We start from the raw sequence: 22,753 nt of genomic DNA, 5'->3' as shown, positions 1-22,753 counted from the left end.
CTCAAAGAAAACCATTAGTAACACACTACGCCGTCATGGATTAAAATCCTGCAGCGCACGCAAGTTCCCCCTGCTCAAGCCAGCGCATGGTCAGGCATGTCTGAAGTTTGCCAATGACCATCTGGATGATCCAGAGGAGGAATGGGAGAAGGTCATGTGGTCTGATGAGACAAAAATAGAGCTTTTTGGTCTAAACTCCACTCGCTGCGTTTGGAGAAAGAAGAAAGATGAGTACAACCCCAAGAACACCATCCCAACCGTGAAGCATGGAGGTGGAAACATCATTCTTTGAGGATGCTTTTCTGCAAAGGGGACAGGACGACTGCACCGTATTGAGGGGAGGATGGATGGGGCCATGTATCGCGAGATCTTGGCCAAGAACCTCCTTCCCTCAGTAAGAGCATTGGAGATGGGTCGTGGCTGGGTCTTCCAGCATGACAACGACCCGAAATACACATCCAGGGCAACTAATGAGTGGCTCCGTAAGAAGCATCTCAAGTTCCTGGAGTGGCCTAGCCAGTCTCCAGACCTGAACCCAATAGAGCATCTTTGGAGGGAGCTGAAAGTCCGTATTGCCCAGCGACAGCCCCGAAACCTGAAGGATCTGGAGAAGGTCTGTATGGAGGAGTGGGTCAAAATCCCTGCTGCAGTGTGTGCAAACCTGGTCAAGAACTACAGGAAACATATGATCTCTATAATTACAAACAAAGGTTTCTGTACCAAATATTAAGTTTGGCTTTTCTGATGTATCAAATACTTATGTCATGCAATAAAATGTCAATTAATTACTTAAAAATCATACAATGTGATTTTCTGGATTTTTGTTTTAGATTCCGTCTCTCAGTTGAAGTGTACTACCTATGATAAAAAATTACAGACCTCCACATGATTTGTAAGTAGGAAAACCTGCAAAATTGGCAGTGTATCAAATACTTGTTCTCCCCACTGTATTTCTACTCTATTAGGCTGGAATAATACTGTGATATTGTGCAAATTATGATAATGCCCTTTTAGTGTGAGAGCTGTTTGAAAAGACTGTGTGAAATGTCAGCCTGTTTTGGTGGGATGGAGTGTTGGCCTGCCTCGCGACATCACCAGGCGATAAGTTAGTTAATAGACCAATAAGAAATATAGTTAAATCCAAACCTCTCTGCTAATAACAGCTAGTTTTCAGTTTTCCCCTCCCCACTCAGACCACTCCCAGACAGTCCTAGCAAAATTCTTGCTTTAGAAATGACTCTATCCTAAGAAGCTATTTTTGTTTCTTTTTGACCATTTTAATTGAAAGCAATCACAGTAAGGTACTTAATTGTTATGAATTGATTTGAAATGATTTGATTTTGAGATTTTAAAAAACGGCTGCATTGGACCTTTACTGTTCTTACTCATACAATGTAAGAACATGACTATTCTTGAATCAATAGTCAAACCAAAACATATATCACTATCCTGAGTGATGGACAAAATACACCTTGCACAATATTTCAAAAGTTTCAAAAACATTAGACTTCACACCATACCTGTCACTGAATCTACAACATCTATCCAGCTACACTCCTCCTGTGTGGAGGTGGCTGAAGAAGTGGGACTCGTCCGGCAGTAGTGAACCGTCTTACGACCATAGAAGCTGTCATCAATCTCTATCACCTGACCAGAACCACACTGTAGTGTTGCATTGTGGGCAGCACAAGCAATGGAGCGCCCAGATTCTGAGACAAAGAAGTAAATAAGGTTTAATAATTAGAGTTAAAGGGAATAGCAAGCGCATACAGTATATTCCTCGCTACCTTGTTATTCTGCATGTGTGCACACACAGATGCATGTGTGCACACACACACATCAAATACAAACCAAATTGGCAGATGAAGTGCAGCTCCTGGCTACAGTTGCTTGTTGCCTCCCACTGAAACCCTGAGCTCCTCAGTATGTGACCACAGCCAGCCCCTGGATCAGGGTCGTTCACCCAGTTAGAGTAGCTGACATCAGAGCCATCAAGCCAGGAGAGAGGACCTGAGGATTTACAGCACAAACACCAATGAAAGTATTATATTCTATATACACTGAGGGTACAAAACATTAGGAACACCTGCTCTTCAAAGGAGAGGAAATAAAGTATGTAAGTACTCTGTTATATTATATTATATTTGTGACATATATTCCTACAAAATGATATCCCAGCTGTTCATCCTGATACATCATTCTGTTAATACTCTAATTCACGTAATAAAACACTTGAAAAGCAGTGTAAGGGATATGACGTAAGAAAACAAAGTCAATGCCACAGGAGCCGGCTGTGAATAGGTGATAAAGTTGGTCCTTTGTACGGGAATAAAAAAGGCCTGTCTAAATCAAGGGACTGGACAGCAGATACAATTGAATGACAAGTGTTCTTCATCAGCCAGGTGCTGCTAAAAGGAGATATCTTAATGTGGCATGGTCTCCTAGCAATGGTGCGAGGTAAATACATTATAAATCTCCCAGCGAGACACAGGAAGGCCAGCTGACTTGAGAGATAGCCACCAAACCCAGCCTGTGTCTACTTCCAGTTTTACTGCCAGATCAAAGAAGGTCTACTGATAAAACAAGACCAAGAGGAACCATCTTTGTCTCAAGAGAAGTGGTGGGCGGATCATGTTAGTTTAGGAGACTGGGAATTGAACTGATTTCTGATGCAAATAATCATGAAAAAAAAAATGATTGTGAGGAATACTTCTGCCACAGCTCAGCAAAGGAGTAGGATTATTCTGTGAAAAAACAACCCCAAAACACTATTACCTCTTTCAAATATCAATGAAATATTTAGGCCTACTCTCAGACAAAGTCATCATGGGCAATTCCATGGTAATGTACAGTGCATTCAGAAAGTATTCAGACCCTTTCACTTTTTCCACATTCTTTTACGTTACAGCCTTATTCTAAAATTCTAAAATTTCTCCCTCATCAATCTACACACAATACCCCATAATGACAAAGCAAAAACAGGTTTGTGGAAATTTTTGAAAATGTATTAAAAAAAAATAATAATAATGAAATATCCCAGACCGTTTATTCAGTACTTTGTTCAAGCACCTTTGGCAGCGATTACAGCCTCGAGTCTTCTTGGGTATGACGCTACAAGCTTAGCATACCTGTATTTGGGGAGTTTCTCCCATTCTTCTCTGCAGATCCTCTCAAGCTCTGTCAGGTTGGATGGGGAGTGTCGTTGCACAGCTATTTTCAGGTCTCTCCAGAGATGTTCAAATGAGTTCAAGTCTGGGCTCTGGCTGGGTCACACAAGGACATTCAGAGACTTGTCGCCAAGCCGCTCCTGCATTGTCTTTCATCAAGGATCTCTTTGTACTTTGCTCCATTCATCTTTGCCTCGATCTTGACTAGTCTCCCAGTCCCTACCGCTGAAAAACATCCCCACAGCATGATGCTGCCACTACCATGCTTCACCGTAGGGATGGTGCCAGGTTTCCTCCAGATGTGATTCTTGGCATTATATGGACAGGTTTGTTCCTTTCCAAATAATTTCCAATCAATTGAATTTACCACAGGTGGACTCCAATCAAGTTGTAGAAACATCTCAAGGATGATCAATGGAAACAGGATGCACCTGAGCTAAATTTCGAGTCTCATAGCAAAGGGTCTGAATACTTATGTAAATAAGGTATCGGTTATTTATTTTTTATAAATTTGCCCCAAAAAATGTAAATCTGTTTTTGCATTGTCCTTATGGTTTATTGTGTGTAGATTGATGAGGAACAAATGTATTTAATCCATTTTAGAATAAGGCTGTAACGTAACCAACTGTGGAAAAAGTCAAGGGGGTCTGAATAATATCCAAATGCACTGTAATTGCGCTGATGTTTTACATAAGACTACTTTTAACAATTTAAACTGAACATTTTACAAAAACACATTTACTGGAAAAACTGTGCAGATGCATATTTGGTAACAAAATTTTGGTAAAATCTCCCTCAGGTTTTTACGGGACCACGTTTTCCAAAAACTCAGTTAAATATCTGCTCCGAAGGAAGATTCAAAAGACAATGGGGTGTCAGCTATGACATGAAACCATAACCTTGAACCTCTTTTGGATATTGACCTACAGTAATGAAGTGGATTTACACACCCAACAACATTATTATGGATAACATCATAATCATACACCTCCAATTGACTCAAATGATGTCAATTAGCCTATCAGAAGCTCATAAAACCATGACATCATTTTCTGTAATTTTCCAAGCTGTTTAAAGGCACAGTCAACTTAGTGTATGTAAACTTCTGACCCACTGGAATTGTGATACAGTGAATTATAAATAAAATAATCTGTCTGTAAACAATTGTTGGAAAAATGACTTGTGTCATGCACAAAGTAGATGTCCTAACCGACTTGCCAAAACTATAGTTTGTTAACAAGAAATTTGTGGAGTGGTTGAAAAACAAGTTTTAATGACTCCAACCTAAGTGTAAGTAATCTTCCGACTTCAATTGTATATCCACCTTTGCATATTTGGGTATTATTCTACACACTGGCTATTATTTTAATAATGAGCTCCTCCCAAAACAAGACAGCATTTTATTGGTTCGGATCGGATCAAATCTGAACCAACATCTGGTAGATCTAAGACCCCTTTTCCATCTGTTTGACCTGCAGTCAAAGCCTTTGCTTGTTATTCCTAATATTTAGGATAGAAAATGGTCGGAAAAATGTATATATTCCTTCATTTAAAAAAATATAGCTTTTATATGATGCTAGATTTGATATGATCCTATGAACTTCTCTTGTTAGTGCTTATGGGTCCTTTTACATCACAATTCCCTCATATCATGGCAATTTCATAAGACTTTAAATAATACACTCTAACACAATAAAATAACTTGCAAATACATCCATGCACAAGACAGTCTACTCTCAACCTTTGATTTCCTTTACATAATCATATCTATTATTGTACAGTATGTTGATGGCAATTAGTGTTTTCTTCAATTGTCCTCTTACCCTCAGCAGCAGCAGAGTCCAGTGTTAGGTTTGGGGAGGCAGGTGCCAGACCCAGCCACCAGTCCTGCTCCATCTGCAGGTGCTTCTGTAGGAACTGCTGGGTTTCGTCGTTTAAAATGAAGGCCAGGTGTCCACCACCTCGCTCACACCAACCCTGTGCACTGAGGAAGGAACGCGAACGAGGTGGACCCACAAACTCATAACAGGAGCCGTCAAAGCTCTCTTGGTACTCTGGGCAGGATAGAGGTGCTATCTCATCCTCAGCACAAGACAGGCATAAGAGGAAAGCATTCAAGAGTAAAACAGAGAGCTTAGTGCTGTCCATCTTCACCCCTTCACCTGTACACTGTTACAGGCAGCCTGGTGACATGCTATCTTTAAAGGGGACTGACGTCAGCAATTCCCTGTCACCACTTCAACATTCTGGCTCCAACAAAGGGCTGTCCGCCTTACAGTCTGGCTTTGTGAGTTCCCATTGGTTGCATTATCCTTGTTCACAAACAAACAGAGCAAAGGCCTACAGTGAATGGGCTATAATAAGGTCCTCTGGCCCGTCTGTCAACAGCCTCTGAGTTTGACTCTTTCTTTAAGGTTGCCAATGATGTAGCACTCATTGCAGCCTGCATGCAGTATAAGATGATTGTGTCCAGTACGCAGTGCTATACACTCCAGTAGGCTACTCTGGTTAGAGAGAGACCTTTATACTGTATATCCAACCACTATTCAAACCCTAGCTGAAGCTCTAACCTGCCTTATTCAAATTATAAGAAATCAATATATTTTTACTGTCAGACGGTCCTTTTCAACGTATATCAAGGACATATCAAAATAGTAGTAGAAGTATTAGATCCACAATTAACTGTTCCCGCTCTCAACCCAGTACTATACTGCCAGTCAATTTGATGTCACTTTTGTAGGGGAATGAGGAAAACTTAATAAAATAAAAGCCTGCATTTCAACAGATTGTAATTATATCATTAGCTTATTAAAAAGATATTGAAATTGAAATTGGCCCCTTTTATTGTGGCAATAAGGTAAGGCAATAAGTATTTTATGAAATCCCAAAATATATATATATGGTTTAAAAATAAAAAATTCAATAATGAAATAATAAAATGCTGACACTGGTAATTTTAGAATATTGGGCTGTAGAGAAAATAACTATACTGTCTTAGCTAAAGTGGGGTGGAAAATACTCAGTAGGATCTTTACTAACCAAGAATGTGTCGTTTTGGAGGGGGATTGTGCAGTACATATCCAGCAACATTTTGTTATCCACCCCCTCCATAGCTCCCAATACAATAGATTACTATTAAGATCAGTTTAATGGTCAATTGCACACAAGGTCCAATTTAAATTCTACTTCCGCCTTTTAACCCAACCCCTCCGAAATACACACATACATATACATACAGTTGAAGTTGGAAGTTTACATACACCTTAGCCAAATACCTTTAAACTCAGTTTTTCACAATTCCTGACATTTAATTTGAGTAAAAATTCCCTGTCTTAGGTCAGTTAGGATCACCAATTTATTTTAAGAATGTTAAATGTCAGAATAATAGTAGAGAGAATGATTTATTTAAGATTGTATTTCTTTCATCACATTCCCAGTGGTTCAGAAGTTTACATACACTCAATTAGTATTTGGTAGCATTGCCTTTAAATTGTTTAACTTGGGTTAAACATTTTGGGTAGCCTTCCACATGCTTCCCACAATAAGTTGGGTGAATTTTGGCCCATTCCTCCTGACAGAGCTGGTGTAACTGAGTCAGGTTTGTAGGCCTCCTTGCTCGCACATGCTTTTTAAGTTCTGCCCACAAATGTTCTACAGTATTGAGGTCAGGTCTTTGTGATGGCCACTCTAATACCTTGACTTTGTTGTCCTTAAGCCATTTTGCCACAACTTTGGAAGTATGATTGAGGTCATTGTCCATTTGGAAGACCCATTTGAAACCAAGCTTTAACTTCCTGACAGATGTCTTGAGATGTTGCTTCAATATATCCACATAATTGTCCTCCATCATGATGCCATCTATTTTGTGAAGTGCACCAGTCCCTCCAGCAGCAAAGCACCCCCACAACATGATTTTTCCACCCCCGTGCTTCACGGTTGGGATGGTGTTCTTCGGCTTGCAAGCCTCCCCCTTTTTCTTCCAAACACAATGATGGTCATTATGGCCAAACAGTTCTATTTTTGTTTCATCAGACCAGAGGACATTTCTCCAAAAGTACGATCTTTGTCCCCATGTGCAGTTGCAAACCATGGCCTGGCTTTTTTATGGCGGTTTTGGAGCAGTGGCTTCTTCCTTGCTGAGCGGCCTTTCAGGTTATGTCAATATAGGACTCGTTTTACTGGGGATATAGATACCTTTTGTGCCTGTTTCCTCCAGCATCTTCACAAGTTCCTTTGCTGTTGTTCTGGGATTGATTTGCACTTTTCGCACCAAAGTATGTTCATCTCTTGGAGACAGAACGCGTCTCCTTCCTGAGCGGTATGATGGCTGCGTGGTCCCATGGTGTTTATACTTGCGTACTATTGTTTGTACAGATGAACGTGGTACCTTCAGGCGTTTGGAAATTGCTCCCAAGGATGAACCAGACTTGTGGAGGTCTACAATTTTTTTTCTGAGGTCTTGGCTGGTTTCTTTTGATTTTCCCATGATTTCAAGCAAAGAGGCACTGAGTTTGAAGGTAGGCCTTGAAATCATCCACAGGTACACCTCCAATTGACTGAAATTATGTCAATTAGTTTATCAGAAGCTTCTAAAGCCATGACATCATTTTCTGGAATTTTCCAAGCTGTTTAAAGGCACAGTCAACTTAGTGTATGTAAACTTCTGACCCACTAGAATTGTGATACAGTGAATTTTAAGTGAAATAATCTGTCTGTAAACAATTGTTGGAAAAATGACTTGTGTCATGCACAAAGTAGATGTCCTAAACAACTTCCCAAAATTATAGATTGTTAAGGAATTTGTGGTGTGGTTGAAAAACAAGTTTTAATGACTCCAACCTAAGTGTATGTAAACTTCCGACTTCAACTGTACATATACAGTGTGGCAGCCCCCCGCGCCCCTCCAAAACAAGTGCCTTCGGGAAAGTATTCAGACCCCTTGACTTTTTCCTCATTTTGTTGGGTTACAGCCTTATTCTAAAATTGACAAATTGTTTTTTCCCCTCATCAAATCTAGACACAATACCCCATAATGACAAAGCAAACTTTTTTTTTGTGCTAATTTATTTCAAATAAAAAACTTAAACTTTTACATAAGCATTCAGACCCTTTGCTCAGTACTTTGTTGAAGCACCTTTGGCAGCATTTACAGTCTTCTTGGGTATGACTCTAGAAGCTTGGCACACCTGTATTTGGGGAGCTTCTCCCATTCTTCTCTGCAGATCATTTCAAGCTCTGTCAGGTTGGATGGGTAGCGTTGCTGCACATGTTCGGTCGGTTTCAAGTCCGGGCTCTGGCTGGGCCAGTCAAGGATATTCAGAGACATATCCCGAAGCCACTCCTGCGTTGTCTTGGCTGTGTGCTTAGGGTTGTTGTCCTGTTGGAAGGTGAACCTTCGTTCCAGTCTGAGGTCCTGAGCAGGTTTTCATTTTTTAAATTTCACCTTTATTTAACCAGGTAGGCCAGTTGAGAATAAGTTGTCATTTACAACTACGACCAGGCCAAGATAAAGCAAAGCAGTGTGAAAATAAACAACACAGAGTTACACGTGGGATAAACAAAAGTACAGTCAATAACACAATAGAAAAATCTATACACAATGTGTGCAAATGGAGTAAGGAGGTAAGGCAATAAATAGGCCATAGTAGCGAAGTAATTACAATTTAGCAAATTAACACGAGTGATAGATGTGCAGATGATAATGTGCAAGTAGAAATACTGGTGTGCAACTGAGCAAAAAAGTAAATAAAAACAATATGGGGATGAGGTTAGTAGTTGGATGGGCTATTTACAGATGGGCTGTGTACAGCTGCAGTGATCGGTCAGCTGCTCATATAGCTGATGCTTAAAGTTAGTGAGGGAGATATAAGTCTCCAACTTCAGTGATTTTTTGCAATTCGTTCCAGTCATTGGCAGCAAAGAACTGGAAGGAAAGGCGGCCAAAGTAAGTGTTGGCTTTGGGGATAACCAGTGAAATATACCTGCTAGAGCGTGTGCTACGGGTGGGTGTTGTTATGGTGACCAGTGAGCTGAGATAAGGCGGAGCTTAACCTAGCAAAGACTTATAGATGACCTGGAGCCAGTGAGTCTGGCGACGAATATGTAGCGAGGGCCTGCCGACGAGAGCATACAGGTCTCAGTGGTGGGTGGTATATGTGGCTTTGGTGACAAAATGGATGGCACTGCATCCTGTTCATCAAGGAGCTCTCTGTACTTTGCTCCATTCATCTTTGCCTCGAACCTGACTAGTCTCCCAGTCCCTGCAGCTGAAAGAAAATACAGCATGATGCTGCCACCACTATGCTTCACCGTAGAGATGGTGCCAGGTTTCCTCCATACGTGACGCTTGGCATTCAGTCCAAAGAGTTGAATCTTGGTTTCATCAAACCATAGAATCTTGTTTCTCTTGGTCTGAGAGTCCTTTAGGTGCCTTTTGGCAAACTCCAAGCGTGCTGTCATGTGCTTTTTACTAAGGAGTGGCTTTCGTCTGGCCACTCTACCATACAGGCCTTATTGGTGGAGTGCTACATAGATGGCTGTCCTTCTGGAAGCTTCTCCACAGAGGAACTCTATAGCTCTGTCAGAGTGACCATCGGGTTCTTGGTCACCTTCCTGACCAAGGTCCTTATCCCCCGATTGCTCAGTTTGGCCGGGTGGCAAGCTCTAAGAAAAGTCTTGGTGGTTTCAAACTTCTTCCATTTCAGAATGATGGAGGCCTCTGTAAATATACCCGCATTGCGAAAAGCACCTATGTTGTAGCTAGCTACAGTCGCTAGCCAAGCTTGCAGTTTATCCATGCAACTATGGGCCAGTCTAGCCAAGCTAGATTTCTGCTTAATCTATGCATGGTAGGGCTAGCTTAGCCAATAACCAACTGTATTCGTTTCCATTGTTTCATTGTGTGGCTTATTTATATTTTTGGGATAGAGGATGGTAGACCTGATGCAAACACCGGTGGTTGAAGATGGCGCCGCCGGAGATGACAGCATCGCAACTGGCTCTTAGAAAACTTTGCAGTGTGTTTTGATTTTTTGATGATTTCTTTTTATATTATTAACTCAGGAAATGTTTTGTGTCATTACAAACAGCCGGGAAGAACTATTGGATATTAGAGTGGCGGTAACTCACCAGAACTACCAGCATTACGACCAGGAATACGACTTCCCTGGAGCAGGTCCTTTGTTCACTCTCCCCAGAGCAATTGCACTTATTCCAGAGGCTGACCCAAAACATCGCCGGCAGAGGAGAGACACTCAAGGCGGCCTGCTGGTTCGACTTAGGAGGCGTGCACACCACCCACCGCTTCCGAGTATATTACTTGCTTATGTTCAGTATTTGGATAATAAAGTTGATGAGCTTAGATTAAGGATTTCTTTCCAGAGAGACATCGGGGCCTGTAACATACTTTGCTTCACGGAAACATGACTCTCTCGGGATACTCTGTCGGAGTCAGTAAAGCCAACAGGATTCCCAGTACATCACGCAGACAGGAATAAATATCTCTCCGGGAAGCAGAAAGGGGGGTGTTTCATGATTAACGACTCATGGTGTAATTCTATGAACATACAGGAACTCAAGTAATTTTGTTCACCCGGCCTAGAATACCTCACAATTAAATGCCGATCATATTATCTCCCAAGACAATTCTCCTCCATCATCGCCACGGCCATTTAGATCCCACCTCAAACCACATATTCTGAGGCTGCATTTATTGTAACTGGGAATTTTATCAAAGCAAATCGGAGGACTAGTTTGCCGAAATTCTACCAATATATTGACTGTCCTACTCGCGCTACTAAGACTCTCGACCATTATAAATTATACACTCATGCATTTAACCCAGTTATTTGAAAATAGTATTTGAAAATACAACTTAGTTGTAACCATTCAAATACTCAAATAAAGGTACAAGTGGTGCAAAAGTCTTGATATAACGTGTTTTAATACTCCTATTGAACTACATAAATGAAAGCAGTTCCAATATCAATTCATACAGAGTGGCAGATCTTTACTGAGAACTAAGCATCTATGAGGATATAGTGGAGGGTCCTTTCTTAGTAACAGAGGCATTGTTGGCAATCACCCTGGGACTGTTACTTTCTTCTTTATCTTCTTTCTTATATTTGATCCCGAACAAGCTGCAGAACTTCATCAGCATCAGCACTATCTCCTCTTCCTCTGAGGGCTGCAAAAAAAAAGAAAGATCAGTCAAATCTGGTATATTGGTCTGACATTGATACACCTACAGTAGCCAATGGTCACTGTTAAATGGGGTAGTTGATACTGTATTGTTTAAATGATAATGCCCATGAAGCCGGTGTTTGGATGATATTTTGGCATGGGTGTTGGCCAACTGTGCTAATATATCCTTCAAACACCGGCTTCTAGGGCATTATCACGGGCCTGGACATGTACTGGCTTAAGCAGGGGGACACATCTGGCACTGCAGGATTTGAGTCCCTGGCGGCGTAGTGTGTTACTGATGGTAGGCTTTGTTACTTTGGTCCCAGCTCTCTGCAGGTCATTCACTAGGTCCCCCCGTGTGGTTCTGGGATTTTTTCTCACCGTTCTTGTGATCATTTTGACCCCACGGGGTGAGATCTTGCGTGGAGCCCCAGATCGAGGGAGATTATCAGTGGTCTTGTATGTCTTCCATTTCCTAATAATTGCTCCCACAGTTGATTTCTTCAAACCAAGCTGCTTACCTATTGCAGATTCAGTCTTCCCAGCCTGGTGCAGGTCTACAATTTTGTTTCTGGTGTCCTTTGAGAGCTCTTTGGTCTTGGCCATAGTGGAGTTTGGAGTGTGACTGTTTGAGGTTGTGGGTCAGACAGAGTTTAACATTTTTTAACTAATACTGATGATCATCATTGTAGGATCTGGAGGCTCGGGCTGTACCTTGCAGATTGGCTACCTCTAGTGAGAGAATGAGCGATCCCTCTTTCTTGGAGGCATCAGTGTAGAACTCTCCACTGGCTCGGTTCTGCTGCCGGATGACGTCCTCCACCAGAGAGAGCAGAGAGTTTGTTGTCCAGGCTTCATCTCTAACTCCAGGTGTGGAATGGGGCTCTTCATAGCAATCTTCTTTATGTCCCGAGAGAATACAGTACAGTAACAGCCTTGCTAATGTGGCGAGAATACAGAATAAAGACAGTCAGGATGAGATTACACTTACAATTGTCTACTTACAAATCATGACTGACATACAGTATCTAAAATTTGTTTTTATGGTAGGGATATGTTGGCTTCAATTGGAATACTAATATATTGACTTATTTTACCTTGACTGTGTCTGGTGTGAGTTCTCTGTCCCTCTTTGGGGACAGAGGCTGTGAGGGAGACACTGCCAGTCTTCCCCTGCTTGGATACCTCTGCCTTGGGCTTTCCAGGCTTCGTCTCTCGGGGGCGGGTGTTTCTGAAGATACTCACAAGGAGGAGATGAGTTAGAAACATTATGATTGAACTCTGAACTCCAATCATCAGCTGCTGCCAGGTGAAGTCGATATGACCTACAGGAGAGAGAGAGAGAAAATCTTAATGTTCTGAAAACACGTTATTATTTCCATACAGCACCAATACTGTGCAGGCGTCCATACCCAGGTCCATGGTCTGCTCAGAGGGGTCGGTAGGGATGCCCCAGAACATGATGCTGGTCAGCATGGTGCACAGCAGCAGAGAGAAACAGCAGGAGACTCGCTGGACACATGTGAAGGTGCTCGTTGGAGGCCGGCTGATCACAGAAAACCAGATGTGGCCATCGCGGAAATCCTTTGCCGTCCTCATGAAGAACAGATTACTGCAGAATATACGGTATAGGAAGCTTGTTACATAATGGACAATTATCTTGTTATTTATGTTTTACCATTCGAAGGTGCATTCAAGTTTCATGTCACCTGAATTTCTACAAATCCATCTCTGTGGCTACAGAGAAAACTATCCAGAGTGCACTCACTTATATCTATGGCCAGCCATAAGTTACACAGGAAGTGCCACTTCTGTCCTGTCTCTACATCTTGCACCATATTTTGTTTATATACCTGCACGAAAACGTATCGTTAACTAGGCCTAGATCTTTACTTCAAAGTTAAACTTTGATCATGGATTTTTCTCCTCCTCCCCCTTTCCTACCAGGCAGGGTGTCCAACTGAGTTGTCGTGCCACAGCCTGATGCTCTGCAGCTCCCCCAGAGAGAAGGGTGTGGTCAACAGGAACGTATCCACTGCCCCCCTCTCAAACACAGGCTTGTCAGGGTCAGCGAGGTGGTGTGGCTCACTCTCTCCCTCCGTGCCCAGCAGTCACAGTAACCTGCAGCAGCAACACAGGGTCAGGGTGACTGAGTGTGGTTTTATCAGAGAACAGAATATGATGTCCTGCAGCAGTGGGAACTGTTGGTACTGACCTGAGAGGAGGTGGAAGCACCACGCCGATGCCCAGTGCTGATATTCAGCATGTAACGGTATTCAGCCAAGGGGTCATTATCTTCCAACAATGTTACCTTCACCTACAAGAAGTAAACACTTGAAGGTAAAACTTTGCATCAACAGCAAGTTCAACGGCAAAGATGATAAAATGGTAGCAGTGGTTTTTCAAGTCAGACCTTGGTTGTGTCCTGGATGTCCTTCCCGCGTGCCCATATTACCACCAATACGTAAGCAACAAAGATGGAACCAATAAAGCACACCACCACAGGATTTTGGGCAAAGGTGGCAAAGAGCTCAGCTGTACGTGACACGTCTACGAGATTGGGCACGACGAAGAAAGAGTTCCCGAAGAAGGTCAAGTGCGTATATAAGCACTGGGTGGCCAATAGCGTGGTTAAAGGACCAACCTAAGGAGATCACAGTTGGTTTATGTATTTAATTATGGCCTGGTCTAGGATTGCAGGGATTCTGCAATGTGCCTTTGTTTTATTATAAGGTGTTGTGTCGTACTTGTTGAACTCACCCTGCAGCCATCTTCACTCCAGGTGGATAAGGTTTCATTCCAATACTTGCACTTTGCAGCAATGGAGGTGACAGTCACAGTGGCATTGACAGATTTAACCCCTGCTTCTACAATGGGCCTCACCACAAGGTAATGCACCCCAACTTTTCCTGTCAAATCATTGGGACCCAGGATCCAGGTGTATCTCTCCTCTGGACTCAAAATACACACACACATTTTCTAAACATTAAATGTTATCCGTTCATCATACTTCACAATTGTTATGTCTACGTGATTCATATGTACGTTCAGGAGGTACATCACCTTGCGTGTTGCTCTGGTGAGGCATCTGAGTCTTGGCTATGTATTGTTTATCGTTTGTGTCGTCTTTATACCCCAGGAACAGTTGAAAGGTTATGTCCTTCGATGGCTTTATCTTCAGCACCAGTGTTACATCAGATGAAGGGACGTCGATCATCAGTGTGCTGTAGTTTCCCAAGTACAGTATTGTGCTTTTTGCTTGCCCTCCTTCAGGCCTTGGCAAGAAGATCTGAGCATCAAAGAAGAGATTATGTTTTTCAAAAAAGAGGCAACAGTAGAGTTGTTTCACTCTCAAATGACATAGAATATGCAGGGATTTGCAGCGCCCTGACCTCAATCTCCTCAGATAGGTTCTCTATGGGGATGACAGAACCATCTTCTCTAGTCAGGGAGACAGACCCCACAGTGCCGGTAATATTGTTCTCCTCGCTCCATGAAAATGGGTTATTCTTCAAACTCAGCATCTGTAACAAGTGGGAAATAGTGAATCAAGAGAGAGGGTTTAAATGCACTACCTAATTGGGTAGTGGGTTGCTTATGTAGATTAGACACTGTGTTCGCCACTGCAGATTGGAGCTCCTGCACTGGGGTACCGGGCTTGGCTGGCTGCACCTTGGGGGATAACAATTAAATGAGTGCTCCAATTACTAAATGGATGTGAACTATGGAGATGAAAGGCAAGATGGAGCCCATACATTAAATCATTAGTAAATTATATAATTGATTATTGATTTTGTTTGGTAATAACAAACCTCAGTGGTGATTGTGGTACTTCCACGAGTCTTTGTGTTCAATTCTGTAACAGTCACCTTACCGACAGCTGTAGTTGCTCCCCAACAAGTAAAAAGATGAACGTGACTTTATTTACAGAACTGCAGCGCAGATGTTTACCTAAAAGATATAGAAGAAAAACAATCTGATTACTTATGTCTTTTTTAAAAACTAAATCAATATGGCATTTTATCTTAATCTGGCTCTGGTGCTAAACTGTTTTGATGGGAGTAGGTCTCCTGAAAGATATAACACTGGAAAAAGAGGAATACTCACCTTGGTCAGTTTTAAAACAATATTATTTCCACTCGTGAACATGTTACATTAGGTCCATACTTTCTGAGGATGAATCAGTCCAAAATCAGCTCCTATAAATATCTCAAACAGAAAATGCGAATTGATCAGTCGGGAAAATGTCTAAATATGACAATTGGTTGACTTTTTTTCTGTCGATACGCTAAAGAACAGTTTGATGCAAGTTCAACATATCTGAAGGACATCCTGTTATCAACTGAGTTAACCAAACATTTAGCCTGTACTTATAGTGTTTTTGGAATTGAATACAAGGAATAGATACTCACCATAAACTATCACATGGAGATTCTGAAACCTATCTGAAGCTTCTTTCAGGTAGTTTTTGCAGACTGTGTACTCTTTCTGACCATCTTGATCTTTCTCTCCTTAAGTGGCTTTTTCCCTGCGTTGTTGTAACAGTTTTGCAGGGCACCCTAGAAGACCACAGAGTTCAAAATGTTGTCCTCATGTACACTGAACTCTGGCTATTGTATAGTCAATCACCTGCAGTCCAAAAATAATGGGTTTATGCATCAATTTGTTTTATTTATCTACAATATGTCAACTCCAAATTAGACAGCATGGGTTAGTCAATAAATTGATTCATGCACTCCAACGAAACTCATTCACACATGAAAATAAGCATTTCGCTACACCCGCAATAACATCTGCTAAACACGTGTATGGGACAAATAAAATTTGGTTTGATACCAATAAAAAATATGATTGCATTCAGCATGCAACAATAAAGGAATCTCAGACTTACTATTGAAGGTTTTGGGTCCTCAATATGCCATATTACCTTTGGGCAACTGGAGTTACAGTCCAATTTTAATTGTACATATTTTTTGTTACATTTTACATCCACTGTATTACAATTATCCTGGCAACTGAAATAATATAGGTACTGTTTTTTAGCATAAAATAGATAATCTTAAAAACATTGAATTCACATTTTGTAACATAGTAACTTGATTATTGCTTTGTAAATACATAGCAATGGACAGTTATTGTTATCATACAAATGGTAATAGTAACAGTGTTGTACCAGAAACAGTTTACCTTTGTAATAACAAAGCAATACATACATTATTATGTAATTATTGGGCATTTAATGCAACATTATTATTAGTGTAATTACAGCATGCTCCATAGGCATGAGAGTAACTCATGTTAAATGTGACCAATTTACTTCTGAATTCTAATTAAATCAGGCAATTAACATGCTAATGTCATTACCCTGTTGTACACTTAAGGATTACAGATCTGTCAATAGTTTAAGCTAAATAATTTCTAACTCGATTCATTACAGATATTTATCAACATTCTGTATGGCCACTTAGGCCAGTCCAAAAGCATTATGATGTCCAACACATGTAACTGCCAAAATAAAGGAAACACTTGATTAAATGAGGGATACAAAGTATATTGAAAGCAGGTCCTTCCACACAGGTGTGGTTCCTGAGTTAATTATGCAATTATTATTATCCCTTCATTCTAAGGGTCATGTATAAAAATGCCCAGTTGCCCATTATTTTGGCTACCATGGCTGGATGAAGAGATGTCAGTGACTTTGAAAGAGGGGTCTCAAAGGAGCATACAGGGTTTAAGGTGTGTGTGTGTGTGTTTGTCTCAGTCACCAGATCTCAACGCAATTGAACACTTATTGGAGATTCCGGAGTGGCGCCTGAGACAGCGTTGTCCACCAGCATCAACAAAACACAAAATTATGGAATTTCTAGAGGACAATTGGTGTCGCCTCCCTCCAGTAGAGATCCAGGCACTTGTAGAATCTATGCAAGGTGCATTGAAACAGTTCTGGCGGCTCGTGGTGGCCCAACACCCTATTAAGACACTTTATGTTGGTGTTTCCTTCATTTTGGAAGTTACTTGTACTTCTCTGAGGATGATTATGATGATGATACTAGAATTGTAGTGATATTTAAATTGCAATTTGTATAATATTGTCATTGCCTGTTTTATAATGATACTGACATATATATTCACTTCACTATTTTAGGCCTATCCCCATATTACCAAATTCTAAAGTTGTTGAATTTTGTTGGAGTAACCGTGATGCATCGCAATGTTTAAATCCAGTCAACCCATTTCCCATTGCCAATCCGTCTCTTCACAGCAAAAAGTGCTCGAATGGGTTTGGAAGACAGTCTTTTTCAATCAAACAAGTCTTGTCCGTTGTTTTATCGTTGCAGTTTACCTTACCCTTACAGTCTTCTTCTACTGGAGTTGGAAAGGGAAAATGGTTAGAAAACACCACCTGCTGTAAAAAGATGAGACACGACACTGAGTAAACAGTGAAAAAAACGATTAAGATTGTTACAGAAAATGGATGTTATAAAACAAAGTTTACAGTCATTGTTTTCATTTTATACTGGAATAGGGTGGGGTGAGAGGGTTCTCTTCAACAGCCCTGTGGCTTAAAGGCCTTAACTGGTACTTACTGCATTCACATTCAAATTTGCTCTGCTTTCCATTAGATAGTCCTCCTAAGCCAGTTACCTCAAGTTTGACGCTTTCAGTGTCTTGACTATCAGTTTCTGGACTGGCAGTAAATTCTCAAGGTATAGGCTCGGCGAACTCTCATATGCGTTTCTGTCTGGGGATGAAAACAAATATGTGAAGAAAAACTGCAGGAAAATAATTACCTTCACATTAGTGAAAAATAAATATACAGTATATATTTTTGTAATTCTTAGCTATTTAACATACTGTGTTTGCATAGCCATCCTACCTGAGGTCTGAACTGTTGTGACAAACAACTGCTGTGTTATCCACATCCATGTGTGAGAAGACAATCCAGGACCTGACTTTCACTTGCAAATATCCTGTAACAAAACATTTGATATGAATAATATAAACAATAATATTATAAAGACTCTAAAAAAAAAGGTATCTTCATCAGTCTCTGTTTTAATCTCTGCGTAAGGTTTGTTGGATGACAGTTTGAGTAGATAGGTTAGGTACCTTGGATAGTGGTTGAGATATTGTAAACCTGCATGCTTCCGTTTTCAAATGTCTCTGGTCTTTGAGATGCTGCCGTTGGCTCCAGACACCTGGAAGAGAAGGGAGATAGTAACATAGAGGTCTGAGTCTGGATACTCTCCCTCCTCAGCCATCACTGATCCCAGCAGGCCCTCCACAGGCTCCAGTAGACACACCTGCAGCTCAGCGGACACTCCCAAGACCGAGACCCCGTTAGAGGCATGCAGGGTCAGCTGGTGGCAGCCAGAGCCCAGTTGTTGCTCCACCTCTGATCCCACTGTGATGTTGTGGGGGACGATTCCTCTGACTGCTGATGAATTGGCCACCAACATCTCACCACGGTGGACTTTGTAGGTCACATTCGTACCTTTGTAGGTCACATTCGTAGATAGAAAAGTTGTCTCATTCTACCAAGATTTGTACTCTTGGAAATGTAAGACCAGATGCTTTTATTTCTGCTCATGTTGGTTTTACTTACCAGCTTCTACTTCAACCTGGATTTGAAGGGGACTGCCATACAGGGCCTTGCAGTTTGCTCCATCTGTTGATTGGTTCATGCTATAGCACTTGATGACACCAAACTCCCCGATGGGCTCCTGAAGGATGACGTTTTTCTGGACTGTGGACCAGAGACACAGCTGGGTGATGAATATGACTGTGTGTGCTAGGTGCTAGCCTCCGCTCAAGCTTGCCAATGTCTTCAAATTCAAGAACTGAAATTTACCAAACTAGAACAAAGTTAATGGCTTACTTGGGTATTTTAGTTTAGTTTAATTTGAAATGCATCACATTGCATTCTGTATTTGAATTTCATTTATTTTCATGTGTGTTACTGTATTATTTGAATGTGTCTGAGGGACAACTACAGTTCATTGGCTGATGATGCTGTGTTATTTTTCACATTGTGGTAAAGATTAGTTGTTGTGTAATCCAACTGATAAGAGGTAGAGAGATTAGAATCAAGCAGAGAAGCACGTAGTACAGGTACTGTCCGAAAGCCGTACAGCAACCACTGCTTCCTATATACTGCAGGAGAGGAAAATCACTTTACATAGTACATACTGTAGCAGAGTGATATAAGCTGTGTAGATAATAAGGGGCATATATTGTAGGCCTGCTTTTGTCACTACAGAAAGTGCTACTAATAATGTGAATTATATGTGATTTCCATGATCGTTTTCATCATTAGGCTGTTGTCCTTTTTAGAATTGAGTTGTACAAAAGCCATTACATTTATGGGAGGGGTATCAGTACACATGGTTTAGATAGAGGATCCTTATTACAATGCCTACTCTAAATGTCTGCCATTCATGCATGAAACACAAGCTCAGGAGCACAAAGAGTTGAATACTTTAAATGCGAAGGTCAATATTTACTACCTTGTATTTCTATTTCTTTGTATTGTTTTTACATCCAAAGCACATCATTTCCATTGAAAGGCTATACTCAGTGGCTTTTCTTTTATTCAGGTACTGTGGTTTCCTGTGTGATAAAGACATATTTTATGTTGATTATACAATAGCTCCTTCCTCAAGTAGAATTTTGTTTTAGTGCATTTCCCTCCTTCGCTACAGCTGTGTTTGTTTTACAATATTAAAAGTTCTATACAGCTGCACTCCTCACTCTCTGCCTCACAAACACACACACATCAAATACAAACCAAATTGGCAGATGAAGTGCAGCTCCTGGCTACAGTTGCTTGTTGCCTCCCACTGAAACCCTGAGCTCCTCAGTATGTGACCACAGCCAGCCCCTGGATCAGGGTCATTCACCCAGTTAGAGTAGCTGACATCAGAGCCATCAAGCCAGGAGAGAGGACCTGAGGATTTACAGCACAAACACCAATGAAAGTATTATATTCTATATACACTGAGGGTACAAAACATTAGGAACACCTGCTCTTCAAAGGAGAGGAAATAAAGTATTATTTTCCCACAATATTAGATGTTCAACCTGACATGCTTACTGTGTACTATCTAGTTAATTTGATAAATACTATGATAGCTTGCGTTCTCGTGAGGGATGAGAACAAAATCAAAGGACTGGACAGCATACCCTATTGAAGACACTATTGAATGACAAGTGTTCCTCATTAGCTGCTAAAAGGAGATATCTAAATGTGGCATGGTCTCCTAGCAATGGTTTGAGATTAATACATTATAAATCTCCCAGCAAGAGGCCAGCTGACGTGGGAGTCAACAAGCCCAGCATCTTAGTCTTAGGTTGGGAGACCAGTGGAAATTGAACGGTTTTCTGTACAATTTCTGCTCAACTGAATACAATGCACTCTACTCCCACCCTTTGGAGATCCTTTGCATGATCAAAGGATCTAATGCATTAGTGTTATCAAATAATGCCCACTTTAGTTGAATGGGCTGCTCTCTTACCTTTAGCAACAGTGTTAGGTTTGGGGAGGCAGGTGCCAGACCCAGCCACCAGTCCTGCTCTGGCTGCAGGTGCTTCCGTAGGAACTGCTGTGTATCGATATTTAGAATGAAGGCCAGGTGTGCACCACCTCGCTCACACCAACCCTGTGCAGTGAGGAAGGAATGCGGTAGAGCCACAAACTCATAATAGAGGTGCTATCTCAACCTCAGCACAAGACAGGCTTAAGAGGAGAGCCATCAAGAGCAACACAGAGAGATTAGTACTGTCCATCTTCACTGTTACAGGCAGCCTGCTGACATGGTGTCTTTAAAGGGGACTGACATTACAGAATGACCTGTTATGTCTGACTGCACTTTCTTTGTGAAGTTCCAATGGACATAATCCTTGTGTACAAACCAACAGACCACAGGCATATAGTGAATGGTTTGCAATAAGGTCCTCAGGGAAGGACCCTCTGTCAACAGTAATAATGGGTGCCTCTGAAGGCTGTCATTAATGTAACACACTGCTGCTTGCAGGTGTAGATCAACTTTATACAGGTTTGGCAGCAACAAACCAATGACCCAGATAAAGAACATCCGAGTTATCAAAGTCTAAAATACAGAGACTCTTTATATTTATACCACATATTAAACTTTACAGGGCCAAGAATTTCATGATCAACATTGTTACTGCTGTGAGATTACTTTTCAATCAACCACTGACCCAGACAGTGGTCTTGTCTCCCGACGGTAATGCCCAACTCTTCTGGACTTTTGACATCCTCAGTTGTAAAGTTGAGTATTGTAAAGTACAGTTGAATATTTTTGCAAGCCACTGTATCATGTAATTTAAAGTTTATTCAGTTTTAGGTCCCTTGTGTATGAAAATGTAATCTAATGAAAGAATGTTGGCGTATATGGGACTCTAGACCAGCATTTCCCAAACTCGGCCCTGGGGCCCCCCTGGGTGCACGTTTTGGTTTTTGCCCTAGCAATAATCAGCTGATGCGAATAATCAAAGCTTGATGATGAGTTGGTTATTTGATTCAGCGGTGTAGTGGTAGAGCAAAAAAACTAAACGTGCACCCATGGGGGGCCCCAGGACCGAGTTTGGGAAGCGCTGCTCTAGACCAGCTGTACTATGTGGTAATCAGTAACAGTAGAATTGACCTCTATAAAACCATAAACACAAATAGCTAATTATGTGCACAGATAAAGGCAAATAAACTTAGGTCCAAAGTATAGGCCTGCTCTACATTTTCTAATTGACTAAAGAGAATCCAGGCCATGGTGGATGAACGCATTTTCCATTTGGATACATTTTATAAACTCCAAGGAGTGTGTGGGATTAAACTCAAGTTGCATTACATCATCTCAACATGAATCTTAATACGCTACAATAATTGCACTGAGATAACAGAACATATTAAATGTGTTATTCCCAGATGCCTGAATGTGTGTGGCCTTATCGTGTGTTTAAAGATAACAGACATGATCTGTGTTTGAAAGAATTGCGTGATAATTTAGATAACCTGAGAAATTGTTGTGACACAAACTGTTATCTTTTGCAAGCATAGTTGAAAAGGCATGTGTGTGCGTGCATGCGTGCACTTTTGTGTGGAGTGTGCATACTAGTCCATGAGCCAGGGCGGGATCAGTCGGGCTCACTTGGGGTGGAGATGTCTCATAGTGATTTCTTTAAAGGTCTATGTCCCTAGAGTTGGAAAATGTGTGATAGCATTGCAGCAATTGGAGCTTTCTCCAGTTATCACTCTTTCTTTCATCCCTCCATCCCCATTCATTTTCCCATAGGGATTTTGTCCCATTGCGCACTAGCAACTCCTGTGGCAGGCCGAGTGCAGTGCACGCCGACATGGTTGCCAGGTGTACGGTGTTTCCCCCGAC

At 41.3% G+C, this 22,753-nt stretch overlaps 2 protein-coding genes across 2 annotated transcripts in view; both read right to left on the bottom strand.

The window, feature by feature from the left end:
* Positions 1-5,315, bottom strand: part of LOC112249571 (polycystic kidney disease protein 1-like 2) — a 28,008-nt gene extending 22,693 nt beyond the window's left edge. The window contains exons 1-3 of the mRNA XM_024419370.2: positions 4,991-5,315; positions 1,852-2,010; positions 1,521-1,709 (exon numbers count right to left, since the gene is read on the bottom strand). Coding sequence (XP_024275138.1) covers positions 1,521-1,709; positions 1,852-2,010; positions 4,991-5,315 — 673 coding nt within the window. The remainder of the gene's footprint in view (positions 1-1,520; positions 1,710-1,851; positions 2,011-4,990) is intronic.
* Positions 5,316-11,090: 5,775 nt separating this feature from the next.
* On the bottom strand, positions 11,091-14,568 carry LOC112249570 (polycystic kidney disease protein 1-like 2). The gene is made up of 8 exons (XM_024419369.2): positions 14,415-14,568; positions 13,765-13,901; positions 13,567-13,668; positions 13,296-13,447; positions 12,764-12,963; positions 12,449-12,676; positions 12,066-12,290; positions 11,091-11,352 (listed from the first exon to the last, which is right to left on the bottom strand). The coding sequence occupies exons 1-8, from the start codon at positions 14,566-14,568 to the stop codon at positions 11,285-11,287; spliced, it is 1,266 nt and encodes a 421-aa protein (XP_024275137.1). The 3' UTR covers positions 11,091-11,284.
* Positions 14,569-22,753: the final 8,185 nt, after the last annotated feature.

This window comes from Oncorhynchus tshawytscha, linkage group LG04, assembly GCF_018296145.1.
Source record: "Oncorhynchus tshawytscha isolate Ot180627B linkage group LG04, Otsh_v2.0, whole genome shotgun sequence".
NCBI lineage: Eukaryota > Metazoa > Chordata > Actinopteri > Salmoniformes > Salmonidae > Oncorhynchus > Oncorhynchus tshawytscha.
The sequence above is the reverse complement of the archived record's forward strand: the minus strand, read 5'-3'. Positions and strand labels throughout refer to the sequence as shown.

Bases quoted from the DNA above. Each gene is read 5' to 3' on its own strand.
- LOC112249570 (XM_024419369.2), bottom strand. From the start codon at position 14,568: ATGATCGACGTCCCTTCATCTGATGTAACACTGGTGCTGAAGATAAAG. The intron at 12,677-12,763 runs GTATGGACGCCT...TCTCTCCTGTAG, and splicing joins TGAGCAGACCATGGACCTGG to GTCATATCGACTTCACCTGG. The intron at 11,353-12,065 runs GTACAGCCCGAG...TTTTTTTTGCAG, and splicing joins AGAGGTAGCCAATCTGCAAG to CCCTCAGAGGAAGAGGAGAT.